General features: G+C 40.0%; 1 protein-coding gene and 1 pseudogene across 1 annotated transcript; one reads left to right on the forward strand and one right to left on the reverse strand.

The window, feature by feature from the left end:
* Positions 1-1,340: 1,340 nt before the first annotated feature.
* LOC141491954 (uncharacterized) lies at positions 1,341-14,161 on the reverse strand. The gene is made up of 7 exons (XM_074192667.1): positions 13,810-14,161; positions 12,609-12,968; positions 5,712-5,832; positions 5,102-5,151; positions 3,674-3,723; positions 2,637-2,690; positions 1,341-2,422 (listed from the first exon to the last, which is right to left on the reverse strand). Exons 1-7 carry the CDS (start codon positions 13,871-13,873, stop codon positions 2,381-2,383), a joined length of 741 nt encoding a protein of 246 aa, XP_074048768.1. The 5' UTR covers positions 13,874-14,161; the 3' UTR covers positions 1,341-2,380.
* A 3,794-nt stretch (positions 14,162-17,955) lies between these two features.
* Positions 17,956-18,817, forward strand: LOC141491968 (non-selective voltage-gated ion channel VDAC1 pseudogene; annotated as a pseudogene).
* The last annotated feature ends 1,248 nt before the right edge of the window (positions 18,818-20,065 follow it).

Here is a 20,065-nt window from a genome sequence, read left to right on the forward strand (position 1 = left end):
GAATCCCAGTTCTGAGTTTTACTAGCTGTATGACCATGGGCAGTTCACTTTAACCTTCTTCCCTTGAGTTTGCCCAGAACACCATGTCTTCCTTGTCAGACTGACTGGGAGCCAAACTCTTTAGCCTTAAAATGCACCCAGGGTTAAGAGCTAAAGGCCCTTTCTAGAAGATCTGAGATCAAATACTCCTTTTGTCATTTCCTATTTAATATAAGTCACCTGTGCTACCTTATCTGGGCCACTTTGTTTAAATTAAATAGAGAGCATGCAAGGATTCTTAGGTCATATCTAAGTCTAAGATTTTATTTCTATCCTCAATGGACAACCATTTATTGATTCATTTCTCTCTACTATATCTTACCTTCACACTGGCACATTCTTTTGAATCAAGTCTATGGAGGGAGTTTAAATTTATTAAGACCAAACACTCAGATCCATTACAGAGACCGAAACTGACACATTGATGTGAAGACATACATACATACATACTACAAACATACTTCACTGAGCCCCCAGCACACCCTGGGTAGGCATAGCAACCCCTCCCCTTCCACTAGGTCTCTCAGGGCCCTGCTCCTCTTAGAAGGGCAGGAAGACCCTGTTGGCCTCTGTCTCCTTCCTCCCCTCTCAGCCTCCATCCTCAATTTTTGGATTCAGTCAATATCTGTTCAAAGTGATATGCCAAGACCTCCCTGTGGTTCTGTGGGTAACAGCATCATATTGGACATCCAGGGGTTCTCAGGGCAGCCTGTCAGCTATATTAGGTGCAGAAAGTCAGGAGAAATCATCAGCTTGATTGCTTTATACAATGTTCTTACTAGAGCACAGCCACTTCAATACCTTGCCTTTGTCTGGGGTAAGAGGCCTCCCTAAATTCCTTACCCAGGGAGCAGGAGATTGCAAAACATGATGCACTTCTATGCAGAATAGATAAGAGAGGTGAGAACTCTCTAATCCCAAACCAACTGATTATATTCACAGAGATCCCAGGAGGGCTCAGAGGTCCCCAACTTCTAAGATCCTGTGCTATGAAAGGGGCCATTAGGGCCATTAGGGACTCAGAATGATATCTGACCCCTTCAAGTTGTGCCTGAGGCATGCAGTCTATTCCTGAAGTACATCTATCCCAAGATGCTTAAAATTCCATGAGGCAGAGGGAGCATTGCTGGGGCTTAGGAGGGGGAGGAAAACTGTCACTGATACTCCCTTACTATTTGTGCCCAGCAGAGCTCAAATCAGAATATTCTCCAAAAGCCAGAAGTCTGACTGCCTGGGTCTGAGACCTGGGTGTTCCCAGAGCCAGGAGAGGAACCCCAGAAGGAAGGGGCCCATATTGCCTTCATTTTCTAGAGGAAAGCCCAAGACAGAGGGGCCCAGGTTTCTCTGAAGGGAAGATGGGGACAGAGGGTCCCCACCCTGGCTAAAGTATGAGATGGATGAGGCGAAGAGAAATTAAATTCAATATGGGATCATCTGGGGCTCCAAACAGGAACCACTTGCCCCCAAATGAGAGCTTTTCAGTTGTGCAATGTGTTAACAAGAGCTACCCTTTATATAGTGTCTGAAGTTGTGTAATTTGCTTTGTGTTTCATATTTCATTTGATTCACACGAAGATGCTGAGATATAAGTGCTATGGTTTGAAAATGAAAACGATGAGATAGAGATTTATTGGCTTGGCCTGAGTCACACAACTAGTCGGTAGATGGGGCCAGATTTGATTTCATTTTTTCCTCACCTTCACCCATCCAACATTCCATCCACTGCATTCCCTAGCTGCTTCATAACCAAGAAGTTACCTCAAGAGAGTGATTTCCTTAACTCTAGGAAGCTCAAGGTCAGACCAGATGACCATTTCCAGGGATGTTTGATTAGGGATTCCTTCCTCATGTCTGGATTGGAGAAGATGCCCTCTGAGATATGGAAGCAAATAATCCAAGAGACATTTGGGAGATTTCTAGGGGTAGGTTCTGTGTTCTGTGGGGCAGGATCAATAGCCCTTAAGACTATGCACCCAATCACCTACACCCAGGAGTTCATCAGGTATAAATGTGGAAGTTTCCAAAAGGATTTTTGCTTAGTAAAGGAGAGAATAAAACAGCAATAGGAAAATTTTGAGATGATGAAAATATTAAAGCACTTGGGGAGAAAAAGAATGTGTGCCAAATTCATTCCACTGATTGCCTTAGTTTATAACCAGCTCTCTGGGAGATGTGGGTGCCCTTGGGTCCCTGAAAGCCCTCTTCCCCCCAAATTCAGTCTTGTTCTCTCTTCTTCTCTGAGAGAAGACTCAGAAATCCCATTAATGAAAGAAAAGAGAAGGTTGTCACAACATCTCTAAGTACTTTCCTTTCTTCTTTGACCTTGAGGTTTCTTCCAGGGTTAGAGTCTTTCATAAACATCCACTCTGCTGATATCCAGTGACTGGGGATAGAGAGACGAAATGTTACTGGCATCCCATATTAGAGCTTGGGACCAGGAAGACTCTTCCCTCCCCAAATTTTGTCTTCCCTTCCCTCCACCCTGACTTTTTTTTCCTGTTCCTTGTCCCATTATCAAGAAGAAGTTCCTCCTCAACAAGCTTTTTCAACTCTTCCTTTGGTCCTGAGTGAATTCTAAAGCCTCTTTGTGCACATACCTGATAGGGACTCATGGGTGGGATTTCAGGAAAAGCACAGGAGGAAGCCAGGTCCTATGGAAGGGAAATAACAGTTAGTAAAAGTCTCTACAAACCAGAATTGGAAAGAAATTTAGGACAGAGAATGCTTGATTTAGAAGGAAACTGATAATGTGATAATCAGAAGGAATTTTAGAAAGTTCATAATCTTGAATCTGAGAGATCTCAAAGGATATAAAAATTTACCCAGAACCTAACATGAATGTCCTTGACAACTTATATGACAAGTGATCATACAGCTTTTATTGGGGACTCCTAGTGTGGAGCCCATTCCATTTGCATCCATTCGACAGGTGCAATGGATAGAGCACTGACCTTGAAGCCATGGGAACGGGAGTTCAAGTCCAATCTCAGACACTTGACACTTATTAGCTAGGTGACTTTGGGCAAGTCGCTTAATCCTAATTGTCTCCCATCCAGAACCACCCCCAGTCAACCTAATTCATATCTGAATATTGGACCCAGATGGCTCTGGAGAAGAAAGTAAGGCTGGTGACTTAGTACTACACCCAGTTCAATGCACTTGCTTTTCATGGCATCATCTCTCTAATATCATGGTTTTCTTTGAGAATTAAGGAAAACATCATCATCATCATCACTTTTTAGCACCTGTTATTACATATACATTGAATAATAAATCCTGGAAAGACTTATTCTTTTCCTACCCAGAACTTCTATTATAAAAAAGCTCTGTTTTGCATGGTGGTTATTTTAGGAATTTCCCAGGAATCCAGTTCTGAGTTATATCTACGAGTCACTTCCTTCCCAGACTACTGCTCCCCAGCTTCTCTGATCCATAGACAAGTCTCCAGGACTTGACCCTTTCACTCCTAGAACTCCCAAAATAATACCCTTACCCTAACCTTCCCTTCTCTTCTGTTTTCCAGTTCTGGAACCATAATCAAGTCAACTCTTACCTGACTTCTGATTCCACTTCCTAATCCTGTAATTTCCCAAGGCAAAATATTTCTAGCTGGTGAAAGACCTTTTGTTCCTACCTGTGCAGACATAGCTGATCCTTGTATGCCAGCAGTGGTGGTTTCCTCACCTAGATGGAGAGAAACCAAGACTGTATCCTGATCCTAAATTCAATAACGGACTGACTCAGCAAACAGATGAAGAAGCTACAAGAGAATTCCTTCTCTCCATCTCTCCCAGAGTAAGTCAGTAAATAAACATTTATTTAGTGTCTCTTATGTGGGACACACTGTGCTAAGCATTGGGCATTCTAAGAACAGTGAAGACAATTCCTACCCTCAAGGACATAATAGTCTAAAAACAGTCAGATCATGTACAGTAAGATATAGACAGAAGAAGCTGAAGATATAATCAATAGAAGGAAGGCACTAGAATTAAGGGGCATCAGGAAAGGCTTCTAATAGAAAGTAGAATGTTAGTTGATCCTTAAAGGAAGTCAGATATCCAAGAGGCTTGAGGTGAGAAAATGCTAAATGATGAAATTATAAGGTCTCTTTAATCTAAAGGTCTGAAGTTGTAGTATACTAAGATTTTATAATGGGATGTGCAGGTTGAGATTTGTTCAGACCTTCAGGTCTTTGGTTCTAAGAGCTATCCTTCTTGTGTCTGATTCCAGGTGGGCCCTATCTTTTCATCACATCTCTGAACCTGTCTTAATGGAGAGAAAAGAAAAACTCCATGAGAATATGAACTCGAGAAGAATAAGGAATGTGTCATTTTGATCACAAGGCAAGAGACTTCCTTGAGGTGCCAAAGTCTATTCCACTGGGACCACAAATCTGGAAGGCTTCTATCACTAGATATAGAGAGGCTCATGTTCAATAGATTGGCTATGTGGGGATTAGTTCTTTGTGATGACAATCCACAGTGAATATAAAAAAAAAACACAGTGGCTCTAATATTATGCTTAAAAGTCAACTTTCATTTGATCAGTGATTTAGAAGCATAGCTATTAAGGTGAAAGGAACTACAGAGGTCAGATATCCAGTCCCTCCTCCCCATACATATATACATGCATACATACCTATATATGAGGAAATTGTGGTTTTTTTTTTCCCCAGGTTACACAGATGTTCAGAATTAGAGTATGAGAAAAGTAGTAGAAAAGGGAGTGGAGAGTGTTGAGAACCACCATCTCCATGCTTTGCACAAATAAATAGCAACTTAACTCTAAATCCTCTAAATTTTGGGGACTTTGACAGTGCCTAATGAGTGTACATGTTCATTGATTCTGTTTAAAAAGAATCGAATAGAGGATTCTTTTCTGAGTTTAATCGTTTGAGTCTTCATGGTCTTCCTACCAAAAAAAAAGGCAAATGGAGTTGGCCCTCTTTTAAAAAGAAAAACTCATAGGTTCTCCTTGATATAAAGAAAAGAGACTGTGATTGGAACCATAGACTTTAAACCACCATTAAATACTGGTTTCATAGGTTGGAGTTTTCACTTACCACGTTCAGATGCTGAATGGCCCTTCTCTGAAAAGTAGTGTTTGCTGGCCCTTAAGAAAGAACATACATGTGGGACTGACATTCCCATGCAAAATAAAATATTTCTCCCACTGGAAGAGACCTTTGAAATATAGTTAAGATTTGTCTTTGAATATCCTCAGGCTTCATGTCTTATCCTTATATACAACCTTATATTCACCTCTTATTCAGTTTGTCCATGTACTTTGGGTCTGTCTCTGTAGCATTTTCCCTCACTTGGTTTCTCCATATATTGTGAATAGTAACCCATCTTCTTTCTCTCTATTCTTCTTCTCTGTCTTGTCTTAGGCTTCAGTTTCTTCGAGGATATAAGAGGAAAGGGCAAGTCTAGTCCCTACCCAAATGGGAAAGAAAAACCCTATTTTTAAGATGCTAGCAAATGTGAGGTATGGGATAAAATGAAAACCCAGAGAAGGAAGCAACCAAAAGGAATTAGTGTTAAGAAAAGTTTCAATTTGTAAAGGGAGGTAGCTCAGGTCCAAAAAAAGAGTACAGAGTGCATGTTGCTATTTATCCCCCATTCAAGGAGACAGACTAGGAGGGAGGAAAATGAAAGAAAGCATTATTTTACCTTCCAGTCTTTCTGAAGAACAGGAAATAGATTAAGCCCCCAATGAGAATCACTCCAGCCAGACCTCCAAACACAATTCCTAAGATGGCCCTTCCAGATAGCAAGAATTTATTTTCTCTGTCTGTGGACAAAAGAAAAGAAAAATAACCTTGATTTCCCCTATGTAGACTGTGGAGCCATTGCCCTTTCTTGGGGACTTAACTGTTATAGATAGAGAGGAGAAGAAGAATAGGAAATAACTTTGTCCTCTCTCCTTCAAGTCTCTCATATCAAATTGCCAATAACTTCCCTAGTGTTTGGCTATTTACATTGATTCTCCTTGGAGAGTATCTTTCACATCTCTCTCCCCCTCTTCTCAACTTCTAGTCTAGACTCCCTCATCTCTACTCTTCCAAACTATGGCAATAAAATTTCTTATCAATTTTTCTACCTCTGTTCTCCCACCTTTCTATTCATCCTTTATACAACTGTTCAGATCTAATCTTCCTTAAGTTCTTCCTGTGTTACCTTTCTCTTTGTAAACTTTCAAATGACTATCTCATATTTATCCTTGCAAGTCAAAGCACTGGAATAGAAAGAGCTCTGGATTTAAAATTTAGGGTCCTATATTAGAATCCTGACCCTGTCAGTTGCTAACTATGTATTCTTGGGTGAGTTCTTTCTCTTCTATGGACATCAATTTTCCAATCTATAAAATCAAGCCATGTGGGATAGATGATCTATCTGTAAGACTCATCACAACTTTAGGGCATATGAACCTATATTTTTCTCCCTCACCATTACCCTGGAAAATCAAACCCTCATCAGTCTCCATTGGAATTTTCCCAATAGCCTCTTTACTGGTCTTCCTTCTTCCAGTCTTTCTTTCAGCGTATGTCTTCTTCTTTGTCTTACAAGTGTTCAATGTATTGCCATTGATTATAAAAGTTTCCCTTTGCTACAGGATGAATTAATATTTGCTCATGGAAGTGAGATGACTTACTCTGGACAAAAGGAGAAATGACAAAACAGTCCTTGAACTACAAATTATTTAGAATATTTACTCTTATTTTCAATGTTTTCTTCAACATTCCTTTGTTGGCTATAATTCTTACTACTTTGTGTTAAGTAAGATGTGCTTAATACTTTTTTAGCATTTGTTTCTGACATTTTTTGTCCTAATACCAAGTCAGTTTTTGTAAAATTGTCTCACACAGCTGAGAAGTATGCATGCTCTTTTCTATACCTGGACAATAATTATCAGAGGTACATCACATCCAAACATTTTTTTTTCAAAAATTCTTCCCAGGTTTTAACCTTCTTCTCCTTTCATTTTTGTATATCATATTTTTGGATCCAAGGAGAGGTACATTAAGGTCCATGACTATATACTTTTCTTCTTTCTCTCAGAATTTGTTTAGCTTTTCCTTTAGCCAGTTAGATGCTATGCCATTTGTATATTCATTGTTTTTGTATGTGTGAGTGTGTGTGTGTGTGTGCGTGTGCAATAACTTGCTACTATAGTATTTTTCATCATAATGCAATTTCCCTGTGAATTTTTAAAACTAAGATCATGATTAAAACTCAGATCATGATTGCTACTATGTTTTAGTTTTGACTTTGGCTAAAGCATAATAGATTTTTCTCTAGCTCTTTTACTTTTCTCATTTGGATCTTTATTTTTCAGATTTGTTCCTTATATTGTTGATATTACTTTCTGATCCACCTTGCAAGTTTTTTCTGTTTTATGTGCAATTTAATCAAAATTATATATGGAGTTAAACTTTGTGTATTTCCCTCTATCTTTTTTAAAAATAATTTTCCCTCTCTGCTCGCTGTCTCCTTTATATAGGAGAGAAGGGAGAGACAGAAAGAGACAGACAGACAAAAAGACAGAGAAAAAGAGAGCCAGACACACAGAGAGATGGAGAGTTTGGAAGTTTTCTTTTTCATTAAAGATTTATCTCTCCCACTGCTGGTATTATATTCAGTTTGGGGGATGTATGCCATTGTTGATGGTAAGGCTATATTTTTTTTCCATTCAGAATACCTCTATAATGATAACAATCCAAGTTTCTCTGATCATTAATGTAAATGTCCTCTGTCTCAATTTTAGAAGCTCTTCCCTTAGATTTAGATTGTGGCAACATGATTTTAAGCTTGTCCCTAGTAAGAGTTTTGGTAGACTACTGTTGTCTCAGGTGTCTGCCTGGTAGTTGCAAGGTTCTGTTGGTCCAGAATTATAGGTTTCCCCTTGTTCTGAGCTCTGCACCCACTCAGCTGAAAGCCTCAGACTCAGATGGGAGAATGTATTTCCCAGTTATGCAGGCTCAGGCCCACAGCTACTCCCACTATTGGATATAGGTTTCCTACTCAGTCAACACTGATTCTGCAGATTGCAGACAGCAGGGCTGCCAGTTAGTTCCTCTTGCTGCTCCATAGTTAATGGATTATGCTGAATCCCTTCCCAATACTTGCCCATGTACACAGAGTGAGACTTTCATTCTAGTCTTCTTTCCCCTTTCCTGGTTAGTCCATGAACCCAGACTTTGGGGTTTGTATCTTTGTTGATTGGGCAAAAAAAAATTACTCACTAGGTTTTGCTTTCACTGTATCATTAGTACTTTTCATACTTCTCTTGAGGTGACTATGATGGAGAACTGGATGAAAGCATCTCTTCTTTCTTCTTTTACTTAATCTTGTCTCTCAATGACAAAGCATTTAACAAAAGTATTTGTGCAAGGACTTCTGCTGACTCACAGCTCTATTTCCTTTATTTTCAGTACCTTAACTTAGAGCAGAGACCAATTTTCCCTAGATTTGAGAGATTAAAATGTACTCTAGAATCCCCAGATTTTCGTATCTTCATGTTGTTTGAACCAAGTCACAAATGAAGTAGAGATATAACAAAAGCCACATTAAACAAAACTTTAACCCTTGAGTGTTAGGTTCAACTTTGATGGTTCATCCACTATTTGTGAATAGCAGACCAACTAGATTTATGTTGGTAAAGTCTTCTAATAAGACTTCAGAGACTCCTTTTTTACCTAACAAGTAATGTTTGGTTTTCTTAGACTAGTACTCAAAAACCCTTCCCAAAATGACAGCAGCCCTCGCTCATACTATATTGATCTTCACTGCACATTCAAACATATACTGCACTTTCCCACCTCTGAAACTTTACTTGGACTATTTCTTCAAAGAAATAGAATATTCTCCCTTTTCCCCTTTGACCAGTTTCATTCTTTCTACTATCCTTTAAAATATAGCTCAAATGATGACTCTTCCATGAAACTAGACTTGATTTCTGTCAAATTCTGAATTGGAATGCTCTTTTGCCCTTAGGTCTTCCATAATACAATATTTTTCAACCACAGTATAAAAATGCTTATTATGTAATATTATATCAGTTTCCTGTATTGATGCTTTTATTGGATAGTAAGTTCCTTGAAAATAGGAAAGGGGTCTTAGTTTAACCTTTTTTTCTCATTGTCTAGCACAGAGTTTTTATATAAGGTTTTTACTTAAACTTGTGTTGAATGATGAATGAACATGTATTTTACCAACAGTTTCTAAGATTATTATAGGATACAGAGAGCTTTCTAATTGCTAAGGCAACCCATTCCTCTTAGATTATGATGGTGAGCTAGTGATAACTTCACCTGTGCTATGATGTAAACCACATTTTTCTATCCTTTTTGTAATGGAAAACCTCTAAGGAGGAGGAGCTCACAGTATACATAATTCATTTTGGGACATATTGGGTTAAAACCTCTTCATGACAGAGAGTTCTAGACTGCCCCAATCTAAGTTATTCTTCTTATTCTGAATTATCAGTACCTTATCACTTGGAAGGTTCTACTGGCAGATTGAGCACTACTGTCATTTTTGGTTTGTAATTAAAAACAATCATAGAATCTCACAACTAATTGGAATCACAAAAGGACCTACTCATATAGGAGCAAGAATATCATTTATATCCTTCTAGATGAGTAGACATTCATCCTCTGCCTGAATATCCTAAGACAAAAGGGAACAGATTATCTCTGAGGGCAGCACATTCCTCAGGAAGTGTTTATATCCCTTGACATCTCTTTTCCAATTCTTTCAACCAATGTCTAAATAAAATGGTTTCCAGTTACCAAGACACTCTGTCCTCTTTACTCACACTATAGAAAGCTCCAGTTCAAAAATGCAAGACCTAGAGATGCAGACAATAATTAGGACTGATCACTGGCTATCTACCTCAAGGACCTGACCCATGCTCTGCCACCTCTAAGATTTGGATCATACTTCATATGGTTACCATATGGCAGCCTTTTAGCTGCCAGAGTCCTCAGAGATGAGTTGAATTGCTAACTCATCATGTTCTTTGTTTCCTGCATCCCTTGGGCAATGAGTCTGAGGAAGCTTATGGACCCTTCTCAGAATCTTGCTTTTAAAATTCATACAATGAAAAACAAAAAGGATTACAAATGAAATAAAAAATAAAGATAGAATTTTTTCATATGTATATCGACAGATACCATGAAAACTAAGAATCCCTGATTTAGTTCTGAGTAGAAAAGAGAGATCCAATGGTATGGTTGTTCTGGGATCAAATAGACCCCCAAATAGCAGAGTTGGATTTGAAACCAGGTTCTGTGACTCCAAAGTCAAACTTCTTTCACCTCTTAGAAAGTTGTTCAAGGCAAAGACACGAAATGAATGCCCAGAAGTAACACTTGATCTCAACTTTTCCTAGATCTAAATCTAATGTTCTTTCACTATACAAATACCCTTAAACAACAGCAACAGTGATGATGATGATGATGAAGACAACCTATATACATTCTAGGAAGAGAGTATAGTCAGAGTCACACTGAATTACGTGGTCTCTGAGCTTCTTTCTTGCTCTGTTTTCTCTCATAGGCCAAAGCACCAGTTTTAACCATTCCAAGGGAAGCTCCATAATAGAGAAGAGAAGAAACAGTAGATGGTGGTTTGAGATTTCCAGGGAACTCACTCATCATGGGCAGTCCCTACTTTGTTGACCCAGAACAATAAGCAAGATACCCAGGCTATAGGAAGGGATCAGAATAAATAGCCAACAAGAAGTGAGGAGGGCAAAGCAAGGAATCAACTTCTCATGGGACAGGAGCCATTCAGAGCCATGTATAGCAAGAGTAGGGAGGGAATCCTAGCAGGCTGGAGATCTCATGCTCCTTGAGAAACACAACACAGCAGCCCAGAAGCCTAACACAGAAGACTTTATCCCCAAATGAGCCCTTCTTGTTTCAGTGCATCATTGCAGAAAGTTAGGGGGAAGCAAGTTCTTCCCAGATTCTCTCTCTTGCTCCACCCTGTATTACTCAGGTCAGTAGAGTTTCCTCCTGGATGAATTTTACACTTCTCTTCCCTAGACATTCAATATTCTAACACGCTTGATTTCCTTCCTAAAATTTTTCAGATCAAGTTAGAATTGAGAGAGAATTTACTAGAATCCAGGTATTCTTCTTTCCTTTGTCTCCTGCTATCATCCTCCATGAATTTTCACTGGAAGATCCCTGCTGAAATCTTTTCCAGGCTGACATTTTCCACCTCCCCCAAGAAACTTTGTCAATTGACACCCCTTCCCCAAATTATCTTAGAAGACTGTTCACCTAATCCAGTACTCTACTGAATAATTTAACTGCCAGATTCATTTGTTGGTTGAGATTGAGTAGGAGAAGCTAATGGAGCATCCAAGGAGGAGTGAAGTTTTCCATCTGCATTACTTCAAGGATTTTCCCTCAGATTGCCAGAGAAGCAGGGAATGCTGAGATTACTATCCCTATTTGACAAATGAAGCAATGGAGAATCATAAAACTGAGATAACTAATCTGAGATTAAAAGTATATGCTGGAACTGAATTAGGAATCCAGATTTCCTTATCCCATATCTAGAGTTCTCTTCTTTTCTCATTCCCACCCTCCTCTAAGGAGGGTAAGCCCTGGGAGAACCTGGCTCATCTTAGGTCTCCTGAAGGGGTCAATCTTCTGTTGCCTTCAGACCTGAGATGATTCTACCGAGAAACTCAAAGTCTTTACCCTACATAAATTTCTTGTTTTAGTTCCTTTTATTGATCCTCTTGGTGTCCTCTTCTTCTTATAATCTTCAGAGTTCAGTTGGTTAAGCTTCTTTCCTGGATTCCAACTACTACAGTGTCCTCTCCTGAGAAGGGGAACTATGCCCCCCAGACTTGGATGCCCTTCTCCTCCCATAAGGTCTACTACTCTATAAGGGAGGGCCTAGCAATGCTCCCTCTGAACTTTGGACTAATAAGTATCTTCAAACAAGTGAACTTCAGGAATAGTTTGCTTGCTTCAGGTACAACAGGAGAGGCCAGGTACCATTCTGAGTCCTCAGTAACTGCTCCTATTTTCACAGCATGCCCTGGGAAAGCTGGAAGGAAGAAGGAAATTGCCTCCCAAATATTGACTACCCCCTCCCAATCACCTTTATCTCTCAAGTATTTCTGGACTTTCAGTCTCTCTAAAGTACTTTATTTAGCCTTAGACCCTGGATAATATAAGAGAAAATGAGTCAGTGTCAAGCTGACACCCTTATTCCAACACCCTTCTTAGTCCTTTCTGCCCTCAGACTTCCTTAGAGTTAATTAGTATTTTCTAATCTTAGCCTACTCCTCTTATTGGGATATAGGTCTTAGGGATAAAACTAGGATTCTAGGTCAAATGTCAAACAAAATCATTCTTGACAGGTTACCTTGGTCCTGCTCACCTAGAATTCCTGATGCTATGTAGGACTAAACTTTCCTGTATAGCTTCTGGTGTTGCCAGCTGTCTTGTTCCAGATTTTCCCTGCTCTCTAAAGTAATTTAGAGGAGGCCTCTTGGCCTAGACTGATAGAGGACAAGTCCAAGGGAAGGGCAGCACTTACCATACACTGCTAAATGTCCCCGTGCTTCTATTGTGTCGATTCTTGAGATATCAAGAATTTGAACAACATAGTCATCAGTGTCACTGAGGGCGAGGTCAGGGATGAACAGGGAGCCATTTTGGAGCACCTTCTGCCGGATATTAGTTTCTGTCTGCCTTCCAATAAGAGCAATATACTCAGTGATCTCGTTTTTCTTGTCTACTGACTTTCTGTACCAAGTATAGACTAAGGCCTTCCCTGAGAATCCCTGGATGTTCAAGATGACATTTCTACCCACTATCCCATAGGGTGGGTTTGGCACAACAGTGATGAAAGCATCTTGAGCAGATGTCAGCTGAATCCAACAGCTGAGGATGAAAACTGAGAGGGAAGGAAGGAGACAGAGATCAGTAAGATACCCCCACCCACCTGAGAGGCCCAGGTCACTGAACTGTCCCTAGGGTAAGGGCTTCTAAACCTGCCTCATTGTATGCTGGGAGCTTAGTGTGTTCAGTTTCTGCAAAGGATTTGAGAATTTGCTATGTAATACATTTTAACCCCCCTCTATGTTCATGATTCAGAAAGAATTTATAAGGGTGCTTGGCAAGACAATGAAGAAAGAAATGAATCAAAAAAGTATTGTGTTTGAAAAAAGAAATCAGATCTTAGACCTGGATAAAACATTATGGATCAATGAATCAAAACCCTTCCATTTATAGTTGAGAAAATTGAGGCCCAAATAACTTAATAGATATGACAAGCATTAGACAATGGCAACAGCATCATTTGAATCCAGATCTTCTGGTTCCAAAGCTAGTAAGGGTCTTTCCCATTAAAGCCTGGGCAATGTTTCAGGTAAGCATAAGCTTGGAGGAGTAGATGAGCTGCTCATGGTCCACACAGCTAGTAATTCTTGGAGCTGAGATTTATACTCAGTTCTCCTCTAATTATAAAGATTCATTTAGCCTCTTTTGAGGTTTCTTGGTTCCAGTGCTAGAAGTTGCCCTGAGTCTCAGGGATGTGGACTGAGCTGCTACTTTCCCTTTGTCCCTGGCTCAGGTGAAATGTCATGGACCAAGACTGCAGAGACTCTCTGGGAACAGAATGCCCCGGGACTTGTCTCCATCTCCCTGTTCTTTATTTGGATTCACCTGCCTATATCTGGAATAGGAGTTCCCAAGCTCCCTTTCTTCCCCTTGACTACAGCAAAGCTAAGTCTCACCTGTGGCCAGGAGTCCCTTCCATGGACTGCTCCTGTTGTGGGGAACTTCTGAGAGACTCTTCATCAGTTTGCGTTGCCCACTGTGTGTAACCACCTCTCTCTCCTTGCCAGGAATCTCTGGTTTTCCCTCCTGAGCTTTAGAGGCAAAGTGAAGACCTTTGAGGTGTCCTTGCTGAGAACTAGCTTCAAGTTTGTTCCTATGCAGACCCAAACAGTGTCTGCTCTATCTCTCTCTTCTTCTCTAGAAGACTGGGACTGGAACTCTTCTATCTGTCAGGATCACAAAGATGCCAGAGGGCATGGACTTGGCTTCTGATTTTCTCTTCTTGCTGCCTCTCCCAGCTGCTTCACAGATAACATCCCATTGTCAATGCAGAAATAGGTTTTTCCCCAAGGGGAACAAGCCTTACTCAATGTGGCTTACTTTTGATTTCTACTTCCACCTGATCTTCTTCCTCTTTTCCTTTCCAGAATAGACTGTCTAGGTCCCTAAATGATCACAGAAAATGGTCTACAGACACAATGTTCATGGATTCTCATTCTGGTCCTCTATGACTCAGAATGCTTAATATCCCTTTTCTTATCATGCTAGAGATTTTCTCAATCATTTAGGACCTGTGTTTGAACAATATAAGAGAAAATTGACCTAGACAGCTTAGCATCCCCTCTCTTCTCAGACCTGTCAGTTAAGCTATGCAAAGGATTACAATGTTCTGTACCCTATCCTGCCAGGTGATCTTCAGAATCTTTCTAAGACAATTCAAAGAGAAATTACTTTAAGAATGATAGAATTTTGAGTAAAAAATCCATATGTGAAAACATATGAATCACAGCTCTTTTTTGTAGTGGCAAAGAATTGGAAATTGAGGGGATGTCCATCAATTTGGGAATAGCTAAACAAATTCTGGTATATGTTTATGATGGAACACTATTGTTGTACAAGAAACCATGAGAGATGGGACTTCAGAAAAGCCTGGAAAGACTTGCATGAATTGATGCTGAGTGAAAGAAGCAGAACCAGAAGAACATTGCACACATTAATAACACGGCCAACCATATTGGTTCCTTTCAGTCATAGAATAATCTGAGACAAATTTAAAACACTTGTGATGGGAAATACCATCCATGTCTAGAGAAGGAACTGTGGAGCTTAATGAAGACCAAAGTTTATTATCTTCAACTTTTAAAAGTTGTCTTAAGCATTATGTCTTTTTTTCTCTCTATTGTTTTCTTTCATTTGTATATGATTCTTTTCTCACAATATGTTCAATGTTGATAAATATAAAGCCTATATCAGATTGCTTTCTGTCAGGGAGAAGGAAGAGGGACTTCAAAACCTTGAAAAAAAAGCTTGGTTAAAAACTACCATTGCATGTAGTTGGAAAAACTAATAAATAAAAAATATATAGAAAAAGAGTGAGAGTTTTGCTGCCAATCAGGAGAGGAAGCTGATTTTCTGGATAGATACAAGCTAACAGAGGTAAATGAGTTGTCTGTGGTCACAGATTACATTCATGGAATGGTATTCCATTATATCAGGGATGGGATAAAAACCTAGATCTCTTCTGATTGAAAAGTGCATTTGAATCTTCGTGGATTGTTCTGTTATGAGGTTAGATCTTGATCTGAGTCTTAGCATTGTGAACTGATGGCCCTGAATTTCTACTTTCTCCTCTGGCCCCAGCTCAGGGAACACTCTCCTGGCCTGGTCTGCATAGCCTATGTCTGGGATACATGATCCTACATCTGATCTCCTTTTAACTGGAACTTGGTCATTTGTCTATTTCGGGGCTAGAATACTCCAAGTTTCACTTCCATTCCGGCATCCCAGATCTAGTGACTCATCTATGATTAGGATCCCTTTTAGATGCTTCCCTTAATATGGGTACCTTCTGAGGGGTTTTTCATTAGTCTGTACTGACCTCTGCAACACTGTGTGATCACCATTCTCTTGTAAGGAATCTCTGCCTTCCCTTCCTATAAAGAGCCCGAATGCTCACCCTGGAGTTATCCCTGCTGGTGATCAATCTCAGAGTTGTTTTGTCTGGGGGCCCTGGTTTGTTTACTCTGTCTCCATTCCCCTCTCTAAGAGTCTAATCTCTCTCTCTCTCTCTCTCTCTCTCTCTCTCTCTCTCTCTCTCTCTCTCTCTCTCTCCCCACCCCCAACAAAAATCACATGGATCCCATGGGGCAAGAATTTTGTCTCTGACTTTCTCCTGCTCTATGTTTCTTTAGTTTCCTCAGATCATGCCTTCTGTAGTTTTCTATCTCCCAGTCTTCCCACATTAAGGACAACCAAGAGACCTCAAACTCATTAGTGAGATCTGAGATTGTCTACTCTATGTGAAGATTTTCCCCAGCAGAAAGGGCAAATGAGAACAATGTCTTCCAGTGACCAAGAAGGTGGTAGAAAAAGGCATTTGTGGAGTGCCTAGAATTTGGTCAGACATTGAAGACACCAAGGTTATTCACTGCATTCCAGGGCATTGCCATTTGGCATTAATTTTGTCTTGCCACTGTGTTTCAATGACTCAAGAAGAGAGCATGAGGATAATTTTTTTGTTCAACTCTGGCCCATTTAAATCCAATTTAGGCACAAGATCACTTGTGATTTCATTGGTGATTTCATTGGTATTCTTCAAAAATGAAGGACAAAGAAGTATTCTTCCCTATTATTTTCTCCCTCCCCTACAAAGATTCCTCCCACTGTCCTTGGAGAAGTTATTATATCCCCTAAGGGGAAAAGGGGTCACTCAGTTTTAGCTACCTGAGTCCCCAGCCAGAGTAAGAAGGTTCTGTATACCAGAGTGAGGACATAATGTGTGTGTGTGTTTGTGTGTGTGTGTGTGTGTGTGTGTGTGTGTGTGTGTCTGTGTCTGTGTCTGTGTGTGTGTCTGTGTCTCTGTGCCACAGGGGAACAGATTTAGATCCATGATTGGACCCACTCATTCTTTACATTCAGCTAATGGGGCAATGAGTCTGGGTATAATCTTTTTATTTACCATACTTTGTGCAACTTGAACAAGGACCCTGATTGACAGATTATTCTATTGACCTCAGACAGAGGACCCCATGCTGGGGCAGAGAATGAAGCTTTTTTGGGGGGGAGGGAGAGGCACACCTAGAGGCTGCCTTCCACCAAGGCCTTGGGAAAACTAGTTTTGTTTTGAATTGAGGAGTATCATGAAAACATCCTGTGATCATGGGGAAGAGGTTAGCCACACCTGGACCTTCAGAGATTCTAGACAGTCTTCTTGACTTTAGGATGAGAAAACTGCTGATATTTCTTCCTGATGTGACAAGTAAGAAAGAGTTATCTTAAAAAAAAATCTTAAAATCACTTTGAAGCTAGAGAGAGGAATAGCTGTGCCCACCTGGAGACACCAAAAGGGCTAAAGAACTCACCAATCTCTGATTCAGGGCTTAGATTTTAATTCACAAATTGAACAGAAGTTTACAAGCTACTACAAAGTTCACAGATTACTACAAAAAGTCCACAAACTACTACACAAGTTCACAAGCTAGGGCATTTGAAGAAATAGCTAGATTATAAATTTATTAAAGTTGATAATGGTTTTGTTATAAATTGTTCATAAATACTTAGTCCAGAGTGATTAAAATGGCTTTTATTAAGACATTTTAGTAAAAGGACCAAGGCTCTCAAGGGCAGAGGGGGAATGCTAGGTTTTATATGCACTTGTTCCTCCCCCTTCCTGCCAATCATTGGCTGGGGTCACAATCTAATTGATACATTTGCCCCCATACATTTTCCCCACCCTGCTCATTTTACTAATGAGCACAGGGGAGGGAGCAGTAGTCTCCTTGAATATGCACCAAGGAAAAGAATGTAGATCCTAGGTTAACTCAAAACTAGGTGGGTCAGACCTGATCTAATCTCAGGTTTTGATCAGGTTGAGTCTATGTCTTTTGTCTTTAACTTACATGCCTGCCCAAAGACACCAATATAGGCAAACCCTTGTCTTTGTAATGTAAACTAGCATCCCTCTTCACATTCTTGTGGAAGCCAATCACCGCCCCCCCCCCCCCATATCCCTCACAGTTTCTAAGGAGAAAGTAGTTTCTCAAGAAAGTAATAAAGTGGAGTCCACCACCCACTGCTGCTCCCGTTGCATCCCCTGGGAGAGGAAGAAAATGGCTGTGCCACCTACTTATGCTGACCTTAGAAAATCTGCCAGGGATGTGTTTACCAAGGACTATGGATTTGGCTTAATAAAACTGGATCTGAAAACAAAATCTGAGAATGGACTGGAATTTACAAGTTCAGGTTCAGTAAACACTGAGACCAGCAAAGTTTCAGGCAGTTTGGAAACAAAATGTAAATGTTCTGAATATGGCTTGACATTCATAGAAAAATGGAACACAGACAATACACTGGGCACTGAAATTACTGTTGAGGATCAGCTTGCACGGGGATTGAAGTCGACCTTTGATTCATCCTTCTCGCCTAACACTAGGAAAAAAAAGTGCTAAGATTAAGTCAGGATATAAGCGGGAACATATCAATCTTGGCTGTGACATGGATTTCTATATATCTGAACCTTTGATACGAGGAGCTGTGGTACTTGGCTATGAGGGCTGGTTGGCAGGCTACCAGATGAATTTTGAAACTTCTAAATCTCGGATAACCCAGAGCAACTTTGCTGTTGGTTACAAGACTGATGAATTCCAGCTGCACACCAATGTGAATGATGGTACAGAGTTTGGGGGCTCTATTTATCAGAAGGTGAACAAGAAATTGGAAACTGCTGTCAATCTAGCCTGGACAGCTGGAAATAGCAACACTCATTTTGGAATAGCAGCCAAATATCAGATTGACCCTGATGCCTCTTTCTCTGCTAAGGTGAACAACTCCAGCCTGATAGGCTTAGGTTACACACAGACTCTAAAACCAGGTATCAAACTGACATTATCAGCTTTGCTGGTCAATGCTGGTGGCCACAAGCTTGGTCTGGGACTGGAATTTCAAGCATAAAAGAAGTTGTACAATTACATAATTTTAAAATATTTTGCAGGATAGCTACCTTCAGAAATTAGTGTACCTTTTTCATGTTGTATGTCTGGGACACAAGTATTGCTATGTATCAATCACGTTAGACCTCCAGGTTAAAGATGACACAGCTTTAAAGTGTTATCCTTTCAGAGATACAGAAGAAACCTGATTCAGAAAAAAAAAGATCCTTTCAGTTCCAGGTTTTGAGGGGATATGTGATGATTCTCACAACAGCTTTCAGAATTCTCCAAGGATTGAAAGGGTGTACATTGAGCCACCTTTTTTTATCTAGAGATAGCTGCTAGTGGAAGGCAATGACATGTAGAAACTTAGTATGTGTCAACTGATTACATGAATGAAATTTTGACTTTCTGAGAATTCATGGTCCATTTGCAGTCAACTTGGCTACATATCTATCCTGAGTGGGTAGAAAGAGGCTCATTCCTTGATGGAGTGAAAACTTGTCTGAAAAGGGGACTTTTTTTTTAAGTCAAATCCTTATGAATTGTTCCAGTCTTGATTAGTTACTTCAGCCAAAAGTTGTCTGCAGAGTCCTTTAGGTGTCCACTTTGTACCATTTTGTTGTGGAGCCAGTTTGATGTGATGAAGCCAGTAATGTAGTACTTAATTCCCAGTCTCATTGTGGTTCCACTCACTTTGGCTGAGTTACATACAAAGAGGCTGCTAGGACAAGAATCATAAGCAGGGAAGAAGAGTCTGTATAACTGTGCTCACATAGTGACATCACTTGGAATCAAAATTGGACTTCTGTTGTGTTCTCACACTAATTTTTTTTAAGCAATTAATGGATACATTTTAGTCTTCCATATTGTGTGGAATTAGATGCCTTCCCCCTCCAAATGCTGTACTTACCACCACTTAAAAATACAACTTGAGTAAAATATTGAAGCCTCAAAAAAAAAAAAGAAAGTAATAAAGTTAAGCAAAAGAAATGGATGAGACTAAATAGCAAAGGGGACAGTTTCAAGCTGGGGAAGGATTAAATTAAAATTAAATTAAAAATTAAAATGGAAAAGAATGGAACTTGAATCAACATCAGTTCAGCTACATAAAGCTGGAACCTCATTTTTCCAGCAGCATGGACTGGATCACCTGGATCCAGTTTGGAGAAGAGAAGAGACAAAACAGCCCAAACAAGTGTGGAAGAGAAAAATGACTTCTGCCTGAGTAGAGCTTTGTTCAAATGTATTTCCATGGTGGGTGGGACCAGCCTGAGGAGTGCTT

Source organism: Macrotis lagotis, chromosome 1, assembly GCF_037893015.1.
Source record: "Macrotis lagotis isolate mMagLag1 chromosome 1, bilby.v1.9.chrom.fasta, whole genome shotgun sequence".
Classification (NCBI taxonomy): Eukaryota; Metazoa; Chordata; class Mammalia; order Peramelemorphia; family Peramelidae; genus Macrotis; species Macrotis lagotis.